The 21165-nt window shown below is 31.0% G+C and overlaps 1 protein-coding gene across 2 annotated transcripts in view; it reads right to left on the bottom strand.

Moving 5' to 3' along the window:
* Positions 1-21165, bottom strand: part of LOC18599294 — a 27420-nt gene extending 6255 nt beyond the window's left edge. The window contains exons 1-4 of one of the 2 annotated variants that reach the window (XM_007029206.2): positions 21087-21165; positions 20854-20959; positions 20472-20734; positions 20170-20366 (exon numbers count right to left, since the gene is read on the bottom strand). In XM_007029206.2, the coding sequence (XP_007029268.2) occupies positions 20315-20366; positions 20472-20734; positions 20854-20910 (372 nt within the window). In that variant the 5' untranslated portion in view covers positions 20911-20959; positions 21087-21165 and the 3' untranslated portion in view covers positions 20170-20314. Of the gene's footprint in view, positions 1-20169; positions 20367-20471; positions 20735-20853; positions 21051-21086 lie in introns of those variants that run through there. The other variant, XM_018121922.1, reaches the window with a different exon arrangement.

Genomic DNA, 21165 nt, shown 5'->3' with positions numbered 1-21165 from the left:
ATATCTTTTAATATATATACTTTATATATATTAAGTTCATTTATAAGGAATATAATTAATATTATATATATTAAAATACTTTTAGTATATATACACTTCAAATATAAATATATTTACTTTCTATTTTGTGTTAACATTATAAAAATTATAACTAATAAATTTATTAATTATGTTTGAGATATTTGTTTTTGATTTTTTAAATTTAAATTTTATTATTTTTGTGTTTTAATTAATTTAATTATTAATAAATTATAGAGAATATGTAAGAGAAATATTATTGTATATGGATATAGATTCGGATTCGGGTAATTGAGTACTTATGAATAGTATTTTAATAATTTTTTTACATAATCAGGTTTTTAAACGGGTTAAGGTAATTATATAGTAGTGGGGATGTATTAAAGTAGTAATTTTGAAAACTGTTCGAGTAGTTAATAGGGTTCGGGTAGTTTATTTTTTATAGGGTTCGAGTTCGGGTACTTCAAAATTAGCGAGTGCCTTACTTATTAATATCCCTACTTGTGCACTAGCTAAACACTAGAGTAAGCAACCAGTGTGCCAAGCGTTGCTCCAATGGTTAGCTCACTATTCCAACAGGTAGAAACAACCTTCTACGAGCTAGAAGTTTGAAATTGTGGCAGAGGCTCTTCTTAGCTGTTAAACGTAAGGGAGGGCTTTGTAAGAGGTTCCCCAAGCCTATGAAAAGGCACCTTTACCAACAATTATAGGCAAAGGTTTTTTTGGGGGCTTTTCTTTTATAAATATTGTATGTTTGTGAATATAATATCTTTTTCCTCACTCTTTTCTTACTTACTTTTCTTTTTATATTTTGTTGGCCAAAAGTCGAAGTAGATGACAATTCAAACTAGTCCAAGACGTGATATATTGTCTTTAAGGATAATTTTCGTTTCTTCAAAATATGAAACTCGGTGTAAAAAGATTAAAATGATTATCTCTCAGGATTCAACAGGCTCTTTTTAATTAGTTTGCACAAACAATTAAAGATGTAAGAACAACAAAAAATAAAGAAAAAGGAACCCGTTAAGCAGAGAAAAGGAAAGTAGAGAAAAGGAAGCAATGAGAATCCAAGGTTAAGGGTTAAGCAAAGAAGAGGAAAGCAGACTCTTCTTAATTAGTTTGCACAAACAATCAAGGATACATGAATAAAAATAAAGAAGAAAAAACCCAGCAAGGTTAAGCAGAGAAGAAGAAACTAGAGAAGAAAAAAGCAAATAAGAGAAAATAGTGAGAGGAAAGTAAAGAAGAATAAAGCAGAGAAGAGGAAGTAGTGAGAACCCAGTGTTCATGGTTAAATAAAAAGAAAAGGAAAACAGGTTAAGCAACGAAGATGAAAGTAGATAAGAGGAAATATTGAAAGGAAAGTAGAAAAGAAGAAAGCAAAGAAGAGGAAGCAATGAGAACCCAAGGTCAAGGGTTAAGTAGAGAAGCGGAAAATAGATGTAATACCCCATACTTTGATATAGTTTCTAATAAAGTTTATCGGATGCCAATTGAGACATAATAAGGTATTTTGGGTACCAAGGAAACAAGAGGAGATAAGTGAAAATTTTAGAATAAATAATATTTTATTAATACAATAATATTAAAATATTAATATTTAATCGAATGTCGAAATTAGTTATGAAGAAGGATCATATGGTCGATTTAAGTGGGGGAAAAGAAGTACGAATGAATTTTTGGAGATAAATGACGTAAGTGAGACCTGCTCATTTTTGTTAAGTCGAGCCAACGGGGGTAAGTAAATATTTAAATATTATGGTGATACCGCGTTGAAGTACAATTTCGATATTTTGATGGTACACGTGCAGAGGAAGAAAGATAGATGAAAATTAGAATTTTTATACGTATCGGAAAGATCGAATTTTAAAATATGAAAGTTGGAGGATTATGTAGTAAAATTAAATGGGAGAAATAAAATAATAATAATAATAATAATAAAGAGAAAAAAAAAAAGAGAAAGACCAACATGGGCAGCCGCCCATGTGGTCAATTAAAGAGTCAATAAATAATTTTTTTATGGTGGTAGGGGTCGGCCAAAATGGTAAGTAATATGAGATAAAGATGAAAGAGAGAAGTCGGTTGTGAGGGGCAAAACCGGCTATTTGAAGAAGGAAAAAAAAAAAAAAAGAAACTGAGAAATCGATTGTGAGAGAGCCAAGGGAAAGCCAAAGAAGAAAGAGAGAAAGAGAGAAAGGGGGAAGCCGTCGACCAAGGGAGAAAGAGAGAGGCTTTGTGCTGTAAATTTTTAGAGGGAAAGAGAAAGAGTTTTGCTGTAAATTTTGAGAAAGAAAACAAGGACTGGTGCTGTTGGGTTTGTGAGGGAGTAAACCAAGGCTTGAGCTGCCGGTTTGTGAGTGAAAGGAAAGGGAGGGAAGGAAAATAAAGGAAAAAGAGAAAGAAGAAAGGTGTTGTCGACCGAGGGGGAAGAGGAGCAGAAGAGAGAGAGAGAAACAAGAAAAAAAGAAAGAAAATAAATAATAATTATTCCTTTGGGCCTCCAACAATATTTTTGGCAAATAAGGTCTGGTGGACTGTAATATTTTACTTGGGTTAGCATCTGAGCCCAAGTGAGGTAAAAAATTAAAAATCAAGCCTTTTCTTTATGGATCCATTATGAAGTATGTTGTTTGGGTTTAGTCCAATTCATTGGGTTGAATGTGTGATATAGTGACAGAGAATAAGTTGAATTATTTGGTATAAATGTTCTAGAATTGTTAGATAATAATTAAAATATGAAAATTAGTGTAAATACAATATATAAAGGTAAATGTTAATAGTAAGAAAATTAATAATAGATTTAGTTAGTTTTAAAATAATAATGATAATAGTAATAATAAGTGAATGATGAGGATGAAAAATGTGAATTTGATTAAGGATTAATTGATTTAAGTGCTGCTGTACGCATGTATAATTAAATATATTGAGTTTGGATTATTGCTAAGAAGTGTCGTGTCGGAAGAAATAACAAGCGACCGACAAGTAGGAATAGCTAGATACGCCTCCGAACAAATAACGATGTAATATCCCGCTATCGTAAGGTGAGTGAACTTGCATAAAAATTGTTTTGGGATTGGGGCATATACGGTTGATTGAATCTATCGAAATGCTTTGTTTTTCTTCCTTTAAAACATGCATGGGAACAAGCCCTTAATGAAACATTTTGCGTTGTAAAATGTGAATGTAATTGATCCGTGTGCTTATATATCATGTTGATGTATATATGTAAATATATGATTATGTGATAAATGTTGATAAGTAATATTGTGTGATAAATATAACCATACGTGTGCGCGATGTGAGGGATGCACATGCCGGTGATGATGGGAGTGGGAGTGTGGTCGGTGATATGGCCTGTGCGTGATGTGGGGGTTGCACATAATGGCATTTGTTGTGAGCGATGTGGGGGTGCACACAATGACTTCAGCTATGTGCGTGATGTGGGGGTTGCACATTAGCTGGGTGAGGCGGTGGTGGTGTATATGCTTATGTATGTATATATATATATATATTTACTGTATAGAGAGAGGTTTGGAACTTATATGTGATTGTATTAATTGTTGAAACTCGATTATTGTCAAATGTGTTTAAGCTGATTTACGTTGCAATAGGATTGGATTCATATAGTAGTGAAAATTTCCCCTAACTTCATCTGGCCAGATTCTCACTGCAGCGAAAATGAGTCTCGCTGCAGTGAGAAAGTCTCGGGTTGGGGCGGTGTGCACTGGCTCTATTTTCGCTGCAACGAGAATGTCATTTCGCTGCAGCGAGAAGCCTTCTGTTTTGCTTATCTTGCATGAACATTGTCGAAATTTTCATTCTTTTCAACTTCATGGTTTATCATGGATTTTCAATGCTAAGGAATTAAATAAGCAAAGGTTAAATTAAGAGGCTTTACCAGAAATTAAACTAAATTGCATTGTTTGTAACTAAAGTGCATCATGGTTTCAAAATTTCTTCGTATCATTTGCTTGTTCCTTTCTTATCATTTGCTTGTTCTTTTCATATGTTCACTCACTGAGTTTATACTCACATTTTTAACTTCATGTTTTCAGATTCAGGGGTGGTTGGAACGTAGATTGAGGTGTCCACATGCGTCCATCTTTTGGTAGGTATCTTGGCATTCAGTAGTTATATTCCTCATCTAGAGTCACTCCGCTGATGGTCAAGGTTTTTGTGTATGCTTAATGTGAATTGTTAAGATACATTTGACAAGTTATCTATGTATATTTTGAATTATGATGCCAATGTGAGCATTCACTTGGGTTTTATGAATTGCGTTTGAAGAAATTGACATTTGAACATTATTAAGTATAGATCTTAAAGAAATATGATAGATGGATGCACTAATGTACAAGTGCATATAGAAAGGCTTGCTTGGGCTTAGTGGGCTGTGCCTATTAGGTCTTTACGCCGATCATAACCCGAGAATTGGGCTGTGACAATAGACTTTTATTAATTAGTTTGCACGGACAATTAGGGATACAGGAACAATAAAAAATAAAGAAGAAATAACCTAGCAAGGCTAAGCAGAGAATACGAAAGTAGAAAAAACGAAAGCAAAGAAAAGGAAATAGTGAAAGAAAAGTAGAGAAGAGGAAACAGTGAAAAGAAAAAAGCGAAGAAGAAGAAACAATGAAAACCCAGGGCTAAGGGTTAAGTAAAGAAAAGGAAAACAGACTCTTTTTAATTAGTTTGCACAAACAATCAAGGATACAATAATTAAAAATAAAGAAGAAAGAACCTAGCAAGATTAAACAGAGAAAAAGAAAGTAGATAAGAGAAAATAGTAAGAGGAAAGTAGAGAAAAAGAAAGCAGAGAAGAGGAAGTAGTGAGAACCCAAGGTTAAAGGTTAAATAAAAAGAAAAGGAAAGCAGGTTAAGCAAGGAAGAGGAAAATAGAGAAGAGGAATACTGAGAGGAAAGTATAAAAGAAGAAAACAAAGAAAAGGAAGCAATGAAAACCCAAAGTTAAGGGTTAAACAAAAAAGAGGAAAACAAACTTTTTTTAATTAGTTTGCACAAACAATCAGGGATACATGAACAACAAAAAATATAGAAGAAAGAACGTAGCAAGGTTAAGTAGAGAAAAGGAAAGTAGAGAAAAGAAAGCAAAAAATAGGAAACAACGAGAGAAAAGTAGAGAAGAAGAAAGCAGATAAGAGGAAACAATGAGAAGAAGAAATAAAAAAGAGGAAGCAGTGAGAACCTAAGGTTAGGGGTTATGTAGAGAAGAGGAAAGTAAACTCTTCTTAATTAATTTGCACAAAAATAAAGGATACAGAAACAACAAAAAATGAAAAATAAAGAATCCAGCAAGGTTAAGTAAAGAAGAAGAAAGTAGAGAACAAGAAAACAGAGAAGAGGAAAGTAGCAAAAACTGAGGTGAGAGGAGGAAACAATGAGAGAAAAGTAAGAAGAATAAAGCAGAGAAGAGGAAGTAGTGAAAACCCAGGGTTAAGGGTTAAGGGTTAAGCAGAGAAAAGGAAAGCAAACTCTTTTTAATTAGTTTGCACAAATAATCAGGGATATGAAACAATAAGAAATTAAAGAAGAACCCATCAAAAGTTAAGCAAAGAAGAGGAAAGTAGTGAGAAAGAAAACTCTTCTTAATTAGTTTGCACCAATAATCAAGGATACAGGAACAACAAAAAATTAAAGAAGAACCCATCAAGGTTAAGCAGAGAAGAAGAAAGTAATGAGAATTGAGATGTGAGCAGAGAAAAGGAAAGTAGACTCTTCTTACTTAGTTTGCACAAACAATTAAATATATTGAAACAATAAAAAATAAAAAAGAAGAAGCCAAAACGTTAAGTAGAGGAGAGGAAAATAGAGAAGAAGAAAGCAAAGAAGAGGAAAGCAGTCAGAACTGAGGTGAGAAAAAAAATAGTGAGAGAAAAGTAGAGAAGAAGAAAGCAAAGAAGAGGAAGTAATGAGAAAAAGAAAACAAAGAAGAGGAAGGATTAAAGGTTAAGTAAAGAAAAGGAAAACAGACTCTTGCACAAACAATCAAGGATATAGGAATAACAAAAAATTAAAGAAAAACCCATCAAGGTTAAGTAGTGAAGAGGATAGTAGAAAAGCATAAACAATCAAGAATACAGGAACAAAAAAAATTAAAGAAAAACCTATTAAGGTTAAGTAGAGAAGAGGCACCACAAGAAAACAGTTTTTTTCCGACGAAAAAAATTCCTTTGAAAAATTTCGTTGGAAATCTCCAACAGATTTCTAACGAGATTCTAACAAAAATTGTTGTTAATTTTTTCGACAGATTTCTAACAGAAATATTCCAATGAAATCTTTCCGTTGGAAATCTGTTGGAGAATTTTTTAGCACCCAAAAAAATTTCACCCATCACCTTTTTCGACGAAATTTCCAATGGATTTTCGTTGAAATTTTCCAATGGAAGATTATCCGCTAGAAATCTGTCGGAAAGTTTAAAGACCCCAAAAATTTAAAAGCTCGCTAAATTTTCCAATGGAATTTTCCGTTGGAAAAAGTTATTGCCAACGGAGATTTTCCAATGGAAGATTCCGTTGGTAATAGTGTTTTTTTTTTCTTAAAATATTTTATACTTTTTATAAATTTTATTAATCTTTTATAAAAAAATAGATATTAATAAAAGCAAATATATAAATATTAAAGTTTATAATATTGAAAAGTTTAAGTATGTTTTCCTTTGATTACTTTTGCACATTTTTTAAAACTTTATTAAATCATATATTATAAATTAATAATTCTAAATTCATTAATTTTATAACATTAAAGAATTTATAAAAAGAACAAGATAAATTTGTAAATTTTATTAAAATACATGATAAGATATAATAATCAAATAAACAAAAAATAATAATACTTTATGAACGTTATAATTGTAAAAATTTATTAAATCATACATTATAAATTAATAATTCAAAATTCATTAATTTTATAACATTAAAGAATTTATAAAAAGAACAAAATAAATTTGTTAATTTTATAAAAATACATTATAAGATATAATAATCAATTAAAAAAATAATAATTACTTTATGTACGTTTTAATTGTAATTAGTTAATATATATATAAATTAAGAAGATAGATTTATAATAAACTTATTAATATAATATATTTAAAATATATTAATTTATTATATCTATGTATACAAATTAAAATCATAGCTATAGAATATATATATATATATATATATTATATATATATATTATNTATGATTTAAAAAAAACAATATATAATTGTATTTAAATTAAAGTACAAGTCATATTTTTTAATTGATATAACTTTATAACTGAATATATATATATATGAGATATATTAAATAAGGGTCTACATATATATATATTAATATATAATTTATGTAAGATTATAGTAAATTTTATTTAGATGATTATAATTATTAATGTAATAGGATCCAAATCATACATTTTATAAAAATCATGTTGATAATTAATTATACAAATTCTGTGTAATAATCAAAATATAACATATAATTTGTGTCATTAATATATATAATAAATTAATATATAGCATTATATTTGATATTTAAAATAATATAAAAAAATTAATTTATTAATAAAATTTAAAATATTTAAATTTGTATTAGGGTAAAAACTTTGAATTTCTGACCAAATATTAAATGAATTAGATTTTAGCCAATTCTACCACCCGCCCAAACTGTTTTTAAAACTCCCTCACTTAATTTCAAAAGAAACCAAACCGATATAACTCAATTACAAATCCCTCCCATTTGCGCCACTCACTTTTCCCAAATCCTTAACTTTGCTTCCCCTTCTTGTGCCGACAGCAGAGGCTGAACCCCATTTGGTGGATCCCCTTCTTGTGCCGAGACCCTTGGCTGAAACCGATTTGCTGGCTGACTCGTCACTTTTCCGAGAGCAGAGGGTGAAACCCATTTGGTGGATCCCCTTCTTGTGCCGAGACCTTTGGCTGAAATCGATTTGCTGCCTGATTCGTCACTTTCCCAAGAGCAAAGGGTGAAATCCATTTGGTTGATCCACTTCTTGTGCCGAGACCCTTAGCTGAAACCGATTTGCTGGCTGACTCGTCACTTTCCCTAGAGCAGAGAGTGAAACGCATTTGTTGGCTCACTAGCTATATCCAGAGAAGTTAATCACTATCTGACTCTCTTAAGGAATCAATGAACAATAAAGACTTTTCAATACTTGATATTGTTCTTAGTCTAGTTGATAATTCTCCAGATATCTAGGCGTCAATCGCTCATAATTCACATTGGTACATTCAAATTTGCCCTGATTTGTAGTAGTTTCTAGTTGCTGCAATGTCAGCAATGTGCCTATTTTCATTTTCCTCCTTTTAACTTTCCAGAAACTTTTCTATTGGTGTGGAAATTTGGTGTAATATGTTTTTCTTTGTGATGTTTCTGGCATGTGTTTATCAGTTTATATGGGCGAGAACTATGCTCGTTTTTTCATGAATTCTCTTCCACTGGTTAGTTCAATAACCTGACTATGTATCAGCTTTGATACCAATAAGATTTTTGATGGACTGCACAAGAGATCATAAGCACCCAAAGATGAAAAATCTAGTTGCCTCTACCATCTTACAATAGCCAATATGTAGCCTATGCTCTTAAATTTGAGATCTTAATTAAGAGATTTTGGATTTAAATTTTTAGAGACGAAGAGATGATCGCTTTTATTAAGTAATTTAAAATCGAAGAGATAATATCCAGTCTCACAAATTTGTTTATTTATTGAAATTGACAATTCATTTAAGTAGTCTTTTACTGCAAGTTAAGATGAAGTTTGAAGTTCAAAAAAGGTTATAATGGTGCCAATGTCAATCTCCTTCTTTGAATTGCAAGGCCAGCATATCAACAAACATAATGACTATGATTTGAAGTAGAATTTTGAACAAAGCTCATCAAGCCAAGAATCTTGGAAAATTCTACCATCTCTGGTAAAGTTACTTTTCCCAATTTATGTTGTTGTTTGATTGTATAAAGCAACTACTCTTCATTACTATCTGCTTTACATTGTGGAGTTTAATTTCACATGTGAGTATTCATTAACAATTAAAAAACTAGTTTGCAGGCTATGGCCTTTCTTGGATGCTGCACGGCTTTTTGTATGCTGATTTGAGCTTAATTTGGAAATGAAAAGCTTAAAAATTTGGGATTGTGAAGATATTATCTAAAGGTTACATCAGAAATTAGTGAAGATAGTGATTAACAGGGTACAGTCCAGAAAAAGCAGTGAGTTGCATACACTTTGCGGACATTGTTGCCTGATTTTGAGTGCTTAACGCTGCTGCTGGTCAATTAGTTTTGTAAAGTTTATTATAAATCTTTTTCCTCATGTAAATCTCTTTTAGCAGAATCTAAAGAAGTTTGCTGGTTAAATCAGTTGCTCAGCTTTTGTTCTCTCATCTCTGCATCTTCTACTGTTATTGTCCACATCTTCCAACACTCTCTGTTAGTGTCACTCAGCACAGGTACTTTTTACCCCCCACCAAATTATTTTTGATTCCCATAAATAGTAAGGATTGATTGCTTATTTACCTTCTTAATTTGATGGAGTCTTTTGCTTTTGATTGCAGTGTATATTGAATAATAATATTGTTTTCCTTTCTGTATTGCACTTTTCACATATAAGAAAAGAACGACATTACACTCAAACCTAAAATCCGTAACAAAACCTAACTGATCACAACCGCTTGAATTAACTTTAGCATAATTGGTTTAAGGCTTAATTGGATTTCATATCAAATTAACTACTTTATACCGTTTCCAACCAATTCATGCTTCTTTTATCCATTATCGAAGAGATGCAGTAAAGCCAAACGTATTGTTCAAATGATAAGCAAAGAAGACTTGAGACTTTTAAGTTTCATATTCATTAATTGGTCAAGTCATGACATTAATTGGTCACTTCCCTTAAAACGACTTTAAACTAAAGAAGATATACACCAAATAAAATATGAAAAAATAAAAAAATATATGTATAATTTTTAAAAATTTTACTATTTACGTTTTTTTTGGGAAATTGACTAATTAGTTTTGTATCTAAATATTTTTTAATTTTTTTATAATAAATAATAAAAATATCAAAACTCTTTACTTTAAAAAAACTAGCAATTCCTTTTCTATGTTGGAATTTGATTAGTTTTATCATAAAAAAGTAATCATGACTTGGGGTCGAATTCATAGTGCTTAATTTTTGTCCAAAAGGAAAAGCAAAAAAGTTTTGCCGATTTCTCAATCACTTGGTTTTATAGGATTTTGTACTCATTAATACATACATAAGCTCGTGAATATGAATTTATCTACTCGTTTATAAAGTTACACTTATATACCATCTTGTTTTTTATTTTTATTCTTGTATGAAATCATTTATACTATTCTCAAATGTAATTATTTGTTAAAATTTATGTTTAAATTGTTAACTTAGTTTTTCGTATTAGAATGTAGTTGTTAACAAATTTTATTGCAAACAATAGTAGAAATTACTCTTGACTGTTATATTTTATGACACTTAGGATTACAAAATGACGGGGAGATTGCTCTTGGATGTACCGTCACTTAACTTCTGATGGATACATTAGAGATGGAGTTAATAAATTCATTCATTTTGCACGTTCTAAGTTTACAATTATGTGAGAGAATAAAATTAGATATCCTTGTTCTCAATGTCGTAACAAGAAGTTTTTAAATTTCGATAAGGTGACAGAGCACATACTTAAAAAGGGTTTTACTGGTGCTTACACAATTTGAAGTTTACATGGGGAACATGATGTTGGACAATCATTAAGAAGTAGAGATAGAGTTGAACCATGTGCTAGTAATGATGAACATGAGGAATATGGAGAACCTACATATGAAGAGAAAATAGAAAATCCATATAATAGAATGGTTAGAGATGCTACAGGTCTGGAAGTTACTTTCAATTATAGTTATGAAATCCATATAATAGAATGGTTAAAGATGTTATGGGTCTGGAAGTTACTTTCAATTATAGTTATGAAAATGAGTCAACGTTTGTGAAAGAAGATCCAAATCCAAATGCATCTAGCTTTTACTATTTGTTAAGTAATGCAGAGGAACCTTTGTGGTCAGGTTGCTCAAACCACGCAACGCTTTCAGTTGTGTCGCAACTTTTAAATGTTAAGTCAGAGTACAATTTAAGTGAATCATGTTTTGATCGACTGTTGGATATAATAAAGAATATGTTGCCATCAAATGAAACTTTACCTACTTACTTTTATAAAATGAAAAAAAAAGTAGCAAAACTTAGACTAGGATATATCAAAATTCATGCTTGCAAAAACAATTGCATGTTATTTTATGAGAAAACTGCTAATTTTGAGTATTGTATAATATGTGGGCATCCTCAGTATAAAGTGAGGAAATCAAATGTGAAAAGGCAAAAGAAAAAACCTTACAAGATTTTGCGTTACTTGCCACTTATACCCAAGCTTTAAAGGCCTTATATGTCATGCAAAATTGTTGAACATATGACATGGCATTCACAAAACCAAAGTGATGATGGAGTCCTCAGACACCCTGTTGATGTGAGGCTTGGCAACACTTCAACTGCACACATGAGTTATTTGCAATGGAACCTCGAAATGTCAGACTAGGGTTATGTGCTGACGGTTTCAATCTTTTTGGATCGACTGCGAAACCTTATTCTGTTTGGCCAGTAATGCTTTGTGTGTACAATTTACCCCCATAGATGTGTATGAAACAACAATATATATTTCTTAATATGGTTATTCCAGGGAAAAAAATTGAAGTCAAAACATAGATGTTTTCTTGAAGCCTTTGATAGATGAGTTGAAAGTATTATGGACTCAGGGTGTTGTCACGTATGATGCATATAAGAAACAATATTTTCATATGAAGGCAACATTATTATGGATAATTAATTATTTTCTTGCTTACGATATGTTGTCAAGGTAGAGTACTCATGGACGATTATCATGTCCCTATTGCATGGAACATTCTAAGTCTTTCATATTGGATCATGGTAGGAAACCTTGTTTTTTTTTTATTGTCATTGGCAATTCTTGCGACCTAATCATCCTTTTAGGAGGCAGAAAGATAAATTTAATAAAAAAAGAGTTGAACATGACTCACCATTTCCTCGATTATCAGGTGAGGAAATATTGTTACGTTTGAATTCGCTTCCTCATCTCCCATTCGAAACAAAATGTGGTGACCAGAAGATTTCGAGTTACGGTGTAAGTCATAATTGGGTGAAAAAGAGTATATTTACGGATCTTCCATATTAACATACGTTTCTTATTCGTCACAATCTAAATGTGATGCATATTGAACGTAATGTATTTGAGAATATATTCAACACAATGATGGATGTTAAAAGAAAGACGAAAAACGACTTAAAGGCACGACAAGTTTTGAAGGTGTATTGCAAGTAGCCAGAATTGGAATTGGTGGAAAATAATGAAAAAATTTTCAAGCCTAAGGCTGTGTACACCTTAAATAAGGAGGAAATAAAAAATATTTGTGCTTGGGTGCAACAATTGAGATTACTTGATGGCTTTGCGTCGAACATATCTCGGTGTGTTAATGAAATTGATTACAAATTTTATGGGATGAAAAGTCATGATTGTCATTTTTTTTGCAACGATTACTCCCAATTATCTTCTGTGAGATGGTGCCTCACTCAATTTGGGATGCGATTACTGAGATATCTCACTTTTTTAGAGATTTGTACGTAACTGAAATACCTGTAGATCATATGAAAGCTTTGCAAGGAAAAATATGTAAAACTATATGCAAACTAGAAAAGATCATTCATCCCGGGTTCTTTAACTCTATGGAGCATTTGCCGATTCATTTACTTTATGAGGCAAAGGTTGGTAGACCCATCCAGTATCGATGGATGTATCCATTTGAGAAGTATTATAATTGTTATTTGTTTTCAAATAGTTTATTACAAGAGTTTAAGATACTTATTAAGTTTGATGAATATTGTGATTTTTAGGTTTTTGCAATATTTGAAGAAGAAAGTAAAAAATCGAGCCTTTGTTGAAGGATCTATATGTAAGGCTTATATTGTCGAGAAAATCTCCTTGTTTTGCTCATGGTATTTTGAACCTATTGTGCGAACAAGATTAAATCGAGTGCCACACAATGATGATAGGGGAGACGTGGACTCTTTTGGTCGTCTTTCAATTTTTACTCATCTTGAGCGAGCTTTTGGTCCATTAGATAAATCTCGATTTTTAGATGATGATGAGTTTTATGCTGCTGAGCTATATGTTTTAATGAATTGGGAAAAGATGCTCCCATATATTAAGTAAGTACCATTCTACCATAAACTCAAATGATTGATCATAAGAATGAGCTTAATCACTAAATTGTGGATATGATGATAAGATATTTGATGAAATGGTCAAGGGAGATGTTGTGCATATATCGGAAGATGAATTAGAGAAATTACGTGATGCAAGATTCGTGAAATGGTTTAAAAATTATGTAAGTTTATGTAAATTAAAAGTGAACTTTTGGTAAGATTGAGGCATTAATTATGTAATTATTAATTTTTGATCTTGTATGTCATGTTCGTAGGTTGCAAAACATAAGGATGAAATTGACCCACGTATACTTGAAATCTCTCATGGTCCAAGACGTATGATAAGGTGTTACAAAATATATTTTGTAAATGGTTTCAAGTTTCACGCCCTAGATTATGGCCAAAATCATAAGACAATGAATAATAGGGTTTGTATAAAAAAAGAGTTTTTACAATAATTATGAACGTGACTTTTATGCTATTTTAGTGGATATAATCGAGTTGGAATATTTTGGTATCAGAAACAGAGTTGTGCTATTTAAGTGTCATTGGTTTGACATTGAAAAAGGTATTAAGGTAGATCTTTTGCATGGTCTTGTTGACATTAAATATAAATCAATACTTACCACTAATGAACCATTTGTTTGAGCTGCACAAGCTCACAAGTTTATTATAGTAGTTATCCATCAACCAAAAGAGATCGACGTGATAGGTGGGCAGTATTTAAAACAAAAGCTGGGAGTAGATTTCACATTCTCGATAGTGGAGATAGAGAAAATGAAATTGATTTGAATGAAGAAGTATACCAAAAAAATGTGTCTATTTCAATTAATGGTACTACAACAGAAGAACTTGATAACTTTACAGTTTTAGCAAGTGGTGATTATGAAGAGGTTAATCTCTTGATTAAGGATGAAGAAGATGACATGCAAAGAGATGAAGATGAAGAAGATGACATGGAAGGAGATGAAAATGAAGATAAAGATGAACTTGAAGACGATGACTGCAAAACTTTTAGTGATGATAGTGATAATAATGAAGAACATGAGTTTACTTATTCTAAAAGTGATTGATGATGGTAGGCATATATGATATTGGTTTTATATTTTTTGTTACGTAGTTGTTTAGCTTGAATTTTATAATATTGAAAGATCTTGACATGTTATAAAATTATAACCGAAAGTTTATATTTATAAATGTTGAAATTAATACTATATAATTACAACTTTGATTGTACAAATGAATAATCATACTTGTCATTGTTGTAAGTTGATGATTTTTATACTTTGTTTCAATTTTATTGAAAATAATTTGTGTCCGAATTTTAACAAAAAAATATTACAAGAACGATGGTTAAAGAGAAGCATTCAAAATCGAGACCTAGATCAACAAATGCCTCTGGAAGTATGTCCTTGTCTACAAATGCTAGTGCGTTTGCTGATCTATCCATTCAATCACAGATGTAGCAGAAGTATAATGATGTGCCCTCTGAGCCACTTTCTTTGTTGGGTGCATCTGCAGAGCAAGTAGAAAATGAGACATCTACTCACAATTCTCGTAGATCCCCATCTATTGATTTAGGTGCAAGTGCAGATGATACATCCTCAAGGTCAAGGGGTAGGGGGCTTCGTGTAGGATTACAAACTCCTGTAAATCCATTAGACAGATTGCGTATAACTACTATTGGGGAGAGGTATGTTATCTTGTATTATAATGAAATTGTTATGTTTGTTATAAATTTTAATATATAAATTTTTTTTTTATATTCTACCATTACTTTTTTCAAGCGATGGGTCATAGCTACAATAATAAGGATCATCAAAAATCAGTTCCATGGTCCATGGTCGACATGGAGGAAAGTCCCTAATGATATAAAGGAGTTAATGTTTAAAAAATTTCAGGTACTATATTTTTTATTCAATTAAATTATAACTTTTTGTTTTCAGTTAATTTGTATCAATTGTTTTAATTACGCTATTATGTTGCTGTAGGAAAAATGTGTTTGGTCTGCAAATCAAGATGTTTTGGTTCGATGAATATGGGATAAAATTTGTTCCGATTAGTTAAGAGATATGCTTTCAGCAGAAAAGAATAAAGCAATGATAGAAGCCAAACCAAACAACATTAGGGATTGCAAAGGCATGTCAATGGAATGGATCACAAATGAAATATGGGTTGCCCTCATCGATACAATATGGGGTACAGAAGAATGGCAAAACAAATCAAGAAAAGTAAGGTAAAATCGTTTAACACCAAAAAGAGGAAGCATTCCAAAGCACATTGGCGGTTCGGTTCTATTAGTGGTTCATGTAAAAAGGATGGTATGAATTAATCTAACTTCGCATTTATATGTATGATTTTCTTTCAAATTAAATTTAAATTGTATGTTTAGTAGTTTGACTTTGATTTTTCCTTACATGTTTTATATATATATATATATATATATATATATATATATATATATATATNTATATTGATTATGATTGAGAATATATAGTTGTAAATAAATGCAGGCAACTGAGATGAAATGAGATGTTAGCTTTTTGAAAGTGTTCAACTGCACTCATAAATGTTTAGGGGGTCGTAGTGATTTTATAGATAACAAGTCAAAGTCTACAAGTGTACGTACAAAATTGATTAACCTTCACTTGAAAGTTGACAATCTAGTTGAATAATATTATTATTTTATTTTTTATGTAGGAAATGTATAATTTTGTACTATCGCAGAAGTATAGTGAGGATTTATCTTCTCAACCAGAATTCAATCCGCATGCTTAGACTGAAGCAATTGGAAAGATGGAGACTACACACACTCACGTGTATGGGTTTGGTACTCGGGTGCCCACTACAACTTTACTTACTGAAACACACAGCAATGTAGCAACATCTGAGTTTGCTTGTGGCCCTATCAACTTAAACGTTACCAGTCTCGCAATTGCATTGGAAGAAAAAGTGAAAAATCTTTCAGAAAAGTTGGGTAAAATACGTGAGGAAATACGTGGGAAAATACATGAAAAAATTAAGAATGTAATGGCGGAAAGCTTGAGTGAATTTATGACACGTATGAAAACCATGATCATGACTAATGCGCTCTCAAAACAAAGAAATGTGGGACCTTCAAGCTAAAATCTTAACAAGCAAGAACATAATATTTTATGATATGATGTCTATTTTTCACTACTACACTTGGATACTTTTTAGTATAGCTGTTTAATAACACATTTAGGTTTATATTCATATGTGTTTAACTGTTTTAGATATTGTGTGTTTAGGCTAATTTTTAATTGTATGAATTTCACTTTAAATCTCGATTTTTAATGTGTGTTTCCTTTATATATTTTGAAAGTAAATGTGAATGGGAATTAATAATTTATTATCAAAATCAAAATTAATCATTTTTGTTGGAAAAACATTACTAAAAAGATATGCAATTAAAAATTAGTAAAAGAATTTCCATTGGAAATACATCACCAACGGAATATTCTGTTGGAAATTTCCAACGGAATTCTCCGTCGGAAAAAAAATTCCTAAGGAAAATTCCGTGGGAAATTCATTTCTTATAGAATTATTTCAGACGAAATTTTTTTTCCAACGAAATTCTTTTCACAATAGTTTCCAATGAAATTTCCCACGGAATTCCAATGGGGTAGCCAACAGAAATCATATTTTTCCAACGGATTTTCAATTGAAAGTATTACTGACGAGGATTTTAGTGACTGAATTTCCAATGGATTTTTTTGTAGGAAATTCGTCAAAAAAGGTATTTTCAATGAAAATCAGCCTATTTTCAACGAAAAATTCCGTTGAAAATAGACTGTTTTTTGGTAGTGAGGAAACTAGTGAGAACTAAGGTGTGTTAAGCTACAAAAATATCACTTGTGCGTGGAAAGGGGAAATTCGCATTTTCTTAAGGCTTGATCCCATCTCATGTGCACGTGAGCTCACTTTGTTTTCTTACTTACAACAAGTCCATGATAAGTTTGCTTATATAAAGCACTATCATCTTTTGTACCTAGGCAATGTGGGATAGGAAGTTTTGTTGGGACTAATCTCATTTGAATGTAATGTATCGAGATTGGTGTTTTTTGAGCTACTAAGCCTAAAAAGAATAAAATATAAGTAACAGGATGTTGGTGAAGTTTATAACTTATATGAACAAAAAATTCTTTATGTGAAATATGATTTTTATCCATCGTTGTTGATTTTATCACGCAAGTGCATAAGTCATAACAAGTAATATAATAGTAAGTAAAGTGTCGAATCTCATAGAGAATTTTACCAACTATTACTAAGTACTAAAATTAATACAACATAATCTTATTCAAACAACCAAATTAAAGTGATTAATTAAAAGTAAAAGTAAAACTAAATAATAACTAAACTAAGTCCAAAAGCTGATTGGTAAAATTTTATTAGGAAAATTCAATTAATAAAAAATCTAAGATTACAATATCTCTCAACACTTCGTCTGACTCTTGTTTCTCTTAGAAGTTTCAATTTATTTATAAGTCTCTAGCAAAGTTCTTATATTAAAATTACATTAAAAAGGATGCAATTGTGTTAAAGTTATATTTTTCATACACAAAGATAATTCTAGAAATTAACAACATATTCCTAATAAAGTGCTTGTAAACTAAATGCTACAATGTTATATTATCAAGATTTTAATATGCATTTTTCTATATATACCAATGTTATATTTCAAAACAATTACCTTAACAATCACTTAATATAACACCAAACACAACTTCTGTTTCTTTTTCTTTGAAATAGTAAAATTTTGTTGAGAAAAAAAAATATTGTCAATAGCACAGTCAGGATAAAAGTGACTGACCATGAGCAATAACAATTATATATATACTCGTTGCTTCCTTGGAATTGATGATCTAGACCGATAGTTTGCACCTTGTATTCTAGTGTAAGAACGTATAATTCGATTTCTCGATTATTATGTAGTCGAAATATGCCCCATTCACAAATGTGAGTCTTAACTTATATATACAAAAGTTGCCAAGTCAACGCTTAAATGCTTATTGCATAACTCGACATTTTATCATGTGGACATTTAATGTACTATGTGTTTTGTAAATGGTTCTTCTAATAAGGAGAGATGAAGTATTGCAAAAAGGAAGGTGAGATGCACTAGAGGCAACATGGAGGAAGATTAGAACAATCCTTGAAGTGTTATGCCCTTTGTGGCAAGAGGTAAGAGATACACATTAGGAAAAAGGTAGAAAAATTGTGGTGGTACGCATGGTGGAGAATAAGATAGGAAAGAATTAAGTGGAGCGGAGAAAGAGTATTTAGAAAAAGCTTTAAGAAAAAAAAATATGTTAGAGAAGGAATTTGGTGAAATTCAGATGTCTCTTAAATTTTTAAAACTCACACACACACACACACACACCCAAGTAAAAACAGTTTCTTAAGAGCTATTGGATAAGAAATTTTTATTGGTTATCAATGTGTAAAAACAATGTGTCAAGTGTTTTTTTTTTAGAAAGAGGGAAAAGGTAAAGCATTTGCATTTAAAGGAAATGTTGAAAGAAAGATTTCTTAACTACTTTTATATCTTAATTACCAAGTTAAACTCTTTAGAATAAAGATTAAAATAACTTATGAACTTTACTACTTATTTTAAATTACTTTTTTGCTCTCTACATGACGTAACTGTTTTATATTTATTCTCATTTCGTAAAATAATACTTTAAAAAATAATAATATGTTGTTAAAATCAAACACTTATATGTTTCAATAATAATTTTTAGGTAGACTAAATTAAATTAGATCTTTATATAATTTCAAATAGCAATTAGGAATTTTTTTATTTTAATATATTTTATATAAAAATTTGATTTCTTTATAATATAATTCTTCAACAAAATTTTAATAAAAAAAGTAAAATGTGATGAAATTTTTATAGTAGGAAATACAGAATACAAATAAATTAAAGGTTAATTTTTTATAAAAAATGATTTTCAAACTTCTTAAAAAAAACATAAATAAAAAATTGAAAAGTAAAATAGAAACATATATCTATGCTTCTGACTGCAAATTTTTATGTGAAAGGTAACCTTTGACAAAACCTTTTGACAACACTCATAATGGCGTGCTGTAAATAATAGAAAGTTTTAAAATATTTGGTTTGCGCGCGTTCAGACTAAGAAATCGGTACCAAAGAACAAGAAATTTAGATTCTAACTAAAGTGGCCTTGACAAAAGCGCAATCGAAAGATTCGCGAGGTTTTCGTGTGATACGTCACAAGAAGTTGGTCGAGTCGAACGAGTTTTGGTCTCATGGAAAATTGTCCCAACCCAACCACTTTTCGAAAAGCAATTGATATGTCTATTGCGCTTATCACACGTCACAGTCCTCGTCTAACACGTCGCTCTCCTTTTTCTTTTCTTTCTTTATCACAATCACCTGCTTTGTGCGACTTACCATTCACTCAATCCTTTTACTTATGACACTTGGAAAGGGTGATGGCATGGTGTAGTCAACAACGTCGTACTGTTATCCGTGTGCAATATCAGGGATGAACAGACATAAAGTGAGATGGTGTCACGTGAATAAGGGAAGTGTTAAAATTTTTTATTAATTATCTTTAATTAATATTTTATATAATTAATAAATTTATAATTTTTTATAATTTTATAAAAAATAAAATCAAAAATTTCAAATCAAAATAAATTTAGTTATGATATAGACATTTGACGTCGATGGTCATTGAAGATAGGTTTCTCCCTTGAACAATGTGAAATTATCGCAATCAATCATTATCATCACCAAGCAATCTTTTTTTTACTCCGATGGTCGGTACTTGGATCGATTTATCTTTACTAATAATGAAGATCTAAAACTATAAATTTTTTTTAATTATTTATTTATTTATTTCAGCAAACATACAGTTTATCAAACCACTTGATAAACTTTTCTTTCTTTGATTTTCTTGTACAATCAACTTTCGATGAATCAAATACCAGCCTAAATGATCCATCTTCAATCAATGGGGGGTTGATTTTCTTGGTTCTGCCGTGGCATCATAAGTTCACTGCAAATTAAATTGTCAACGAAAGGGGAATAAAATTATAGTCCAATGCATACTACAAATTCGCAGAGGGAATCATCAGACTAAAAATGTTTGAAGAAAACCAACCGGAGAGACCGAGTGAGGAGATCAACCGTAATTGCATCACCTTCATCTTCAGCACTGACAATACCGTGCATGATATCACTGCAAACCTGGGCCCAAGCACTTTCCTCAACCAATTGCCTTTTCACTTTTCTCAATTGATTACATTTTTTTTCTATCCTTTTTAGCTCTACTTTTGATTTCTTCTCCAATTTTCTCATCCGAATTTTCTTAGCTCGCATCTTTACCGTTTCCTCTTCCATCTGCTTCACAAAGTCCTCCAATTCCTTTTTCCAGGGAAGCAAACAAAGAAAATTTCGTGAAGAAAACACTAAAACAGATAGGATCATTAGCATAGAAAAAAGTACTAATTAAGAAATGGAAACTCGAAGAATCTACTAGCTACCTCAAGCTTCATTGAATTCCTCGGAACTTTCACTTCACTTGCTTTCCTTTTCGCCATTGAATAATCGTTCTATTTTTCCAAGAATACATTCCGTAGTGTACTGCAACTGAAACTTCCGCGAAAGAACAAACAAGTCTACTTATAGATAGGTCATGAAAGAAGAACCCTGGAAAATCAAATAAACTAAATCCGAAAGTTCCAGATAAAAGAGAGAGAATTGGAGATAATTGAACCTGGCTATTGACTGTCGAATCAACCGAAGCTGCGTCTTGAACATCGATGAAACCATTCTAGAAGAGTCAAAGATTCTGC

The sequence above is a fragment of the Theobroma cacao genome, chromosome 5 (assembly GCF_000208745.1).
Source record: "Theobroma cacao cultivar B97-61/B2 chromosome 5, Criollo_cocoa_genome_V2, whole genome shotgun sequence".
In the NCBI taxonomy this organism is placed as follows: Eukaryota; Viridiplantae; Streptophyta; class Magnoliopsida; order Malvales; family Malvaceae; genus Theobroma; species Theobroma cacao.
The sequence above is the reverse complement of the archived record's forward strand: the minus strand, read 5'-3'. Positions and strand labels throughout refer to the sequence as shown.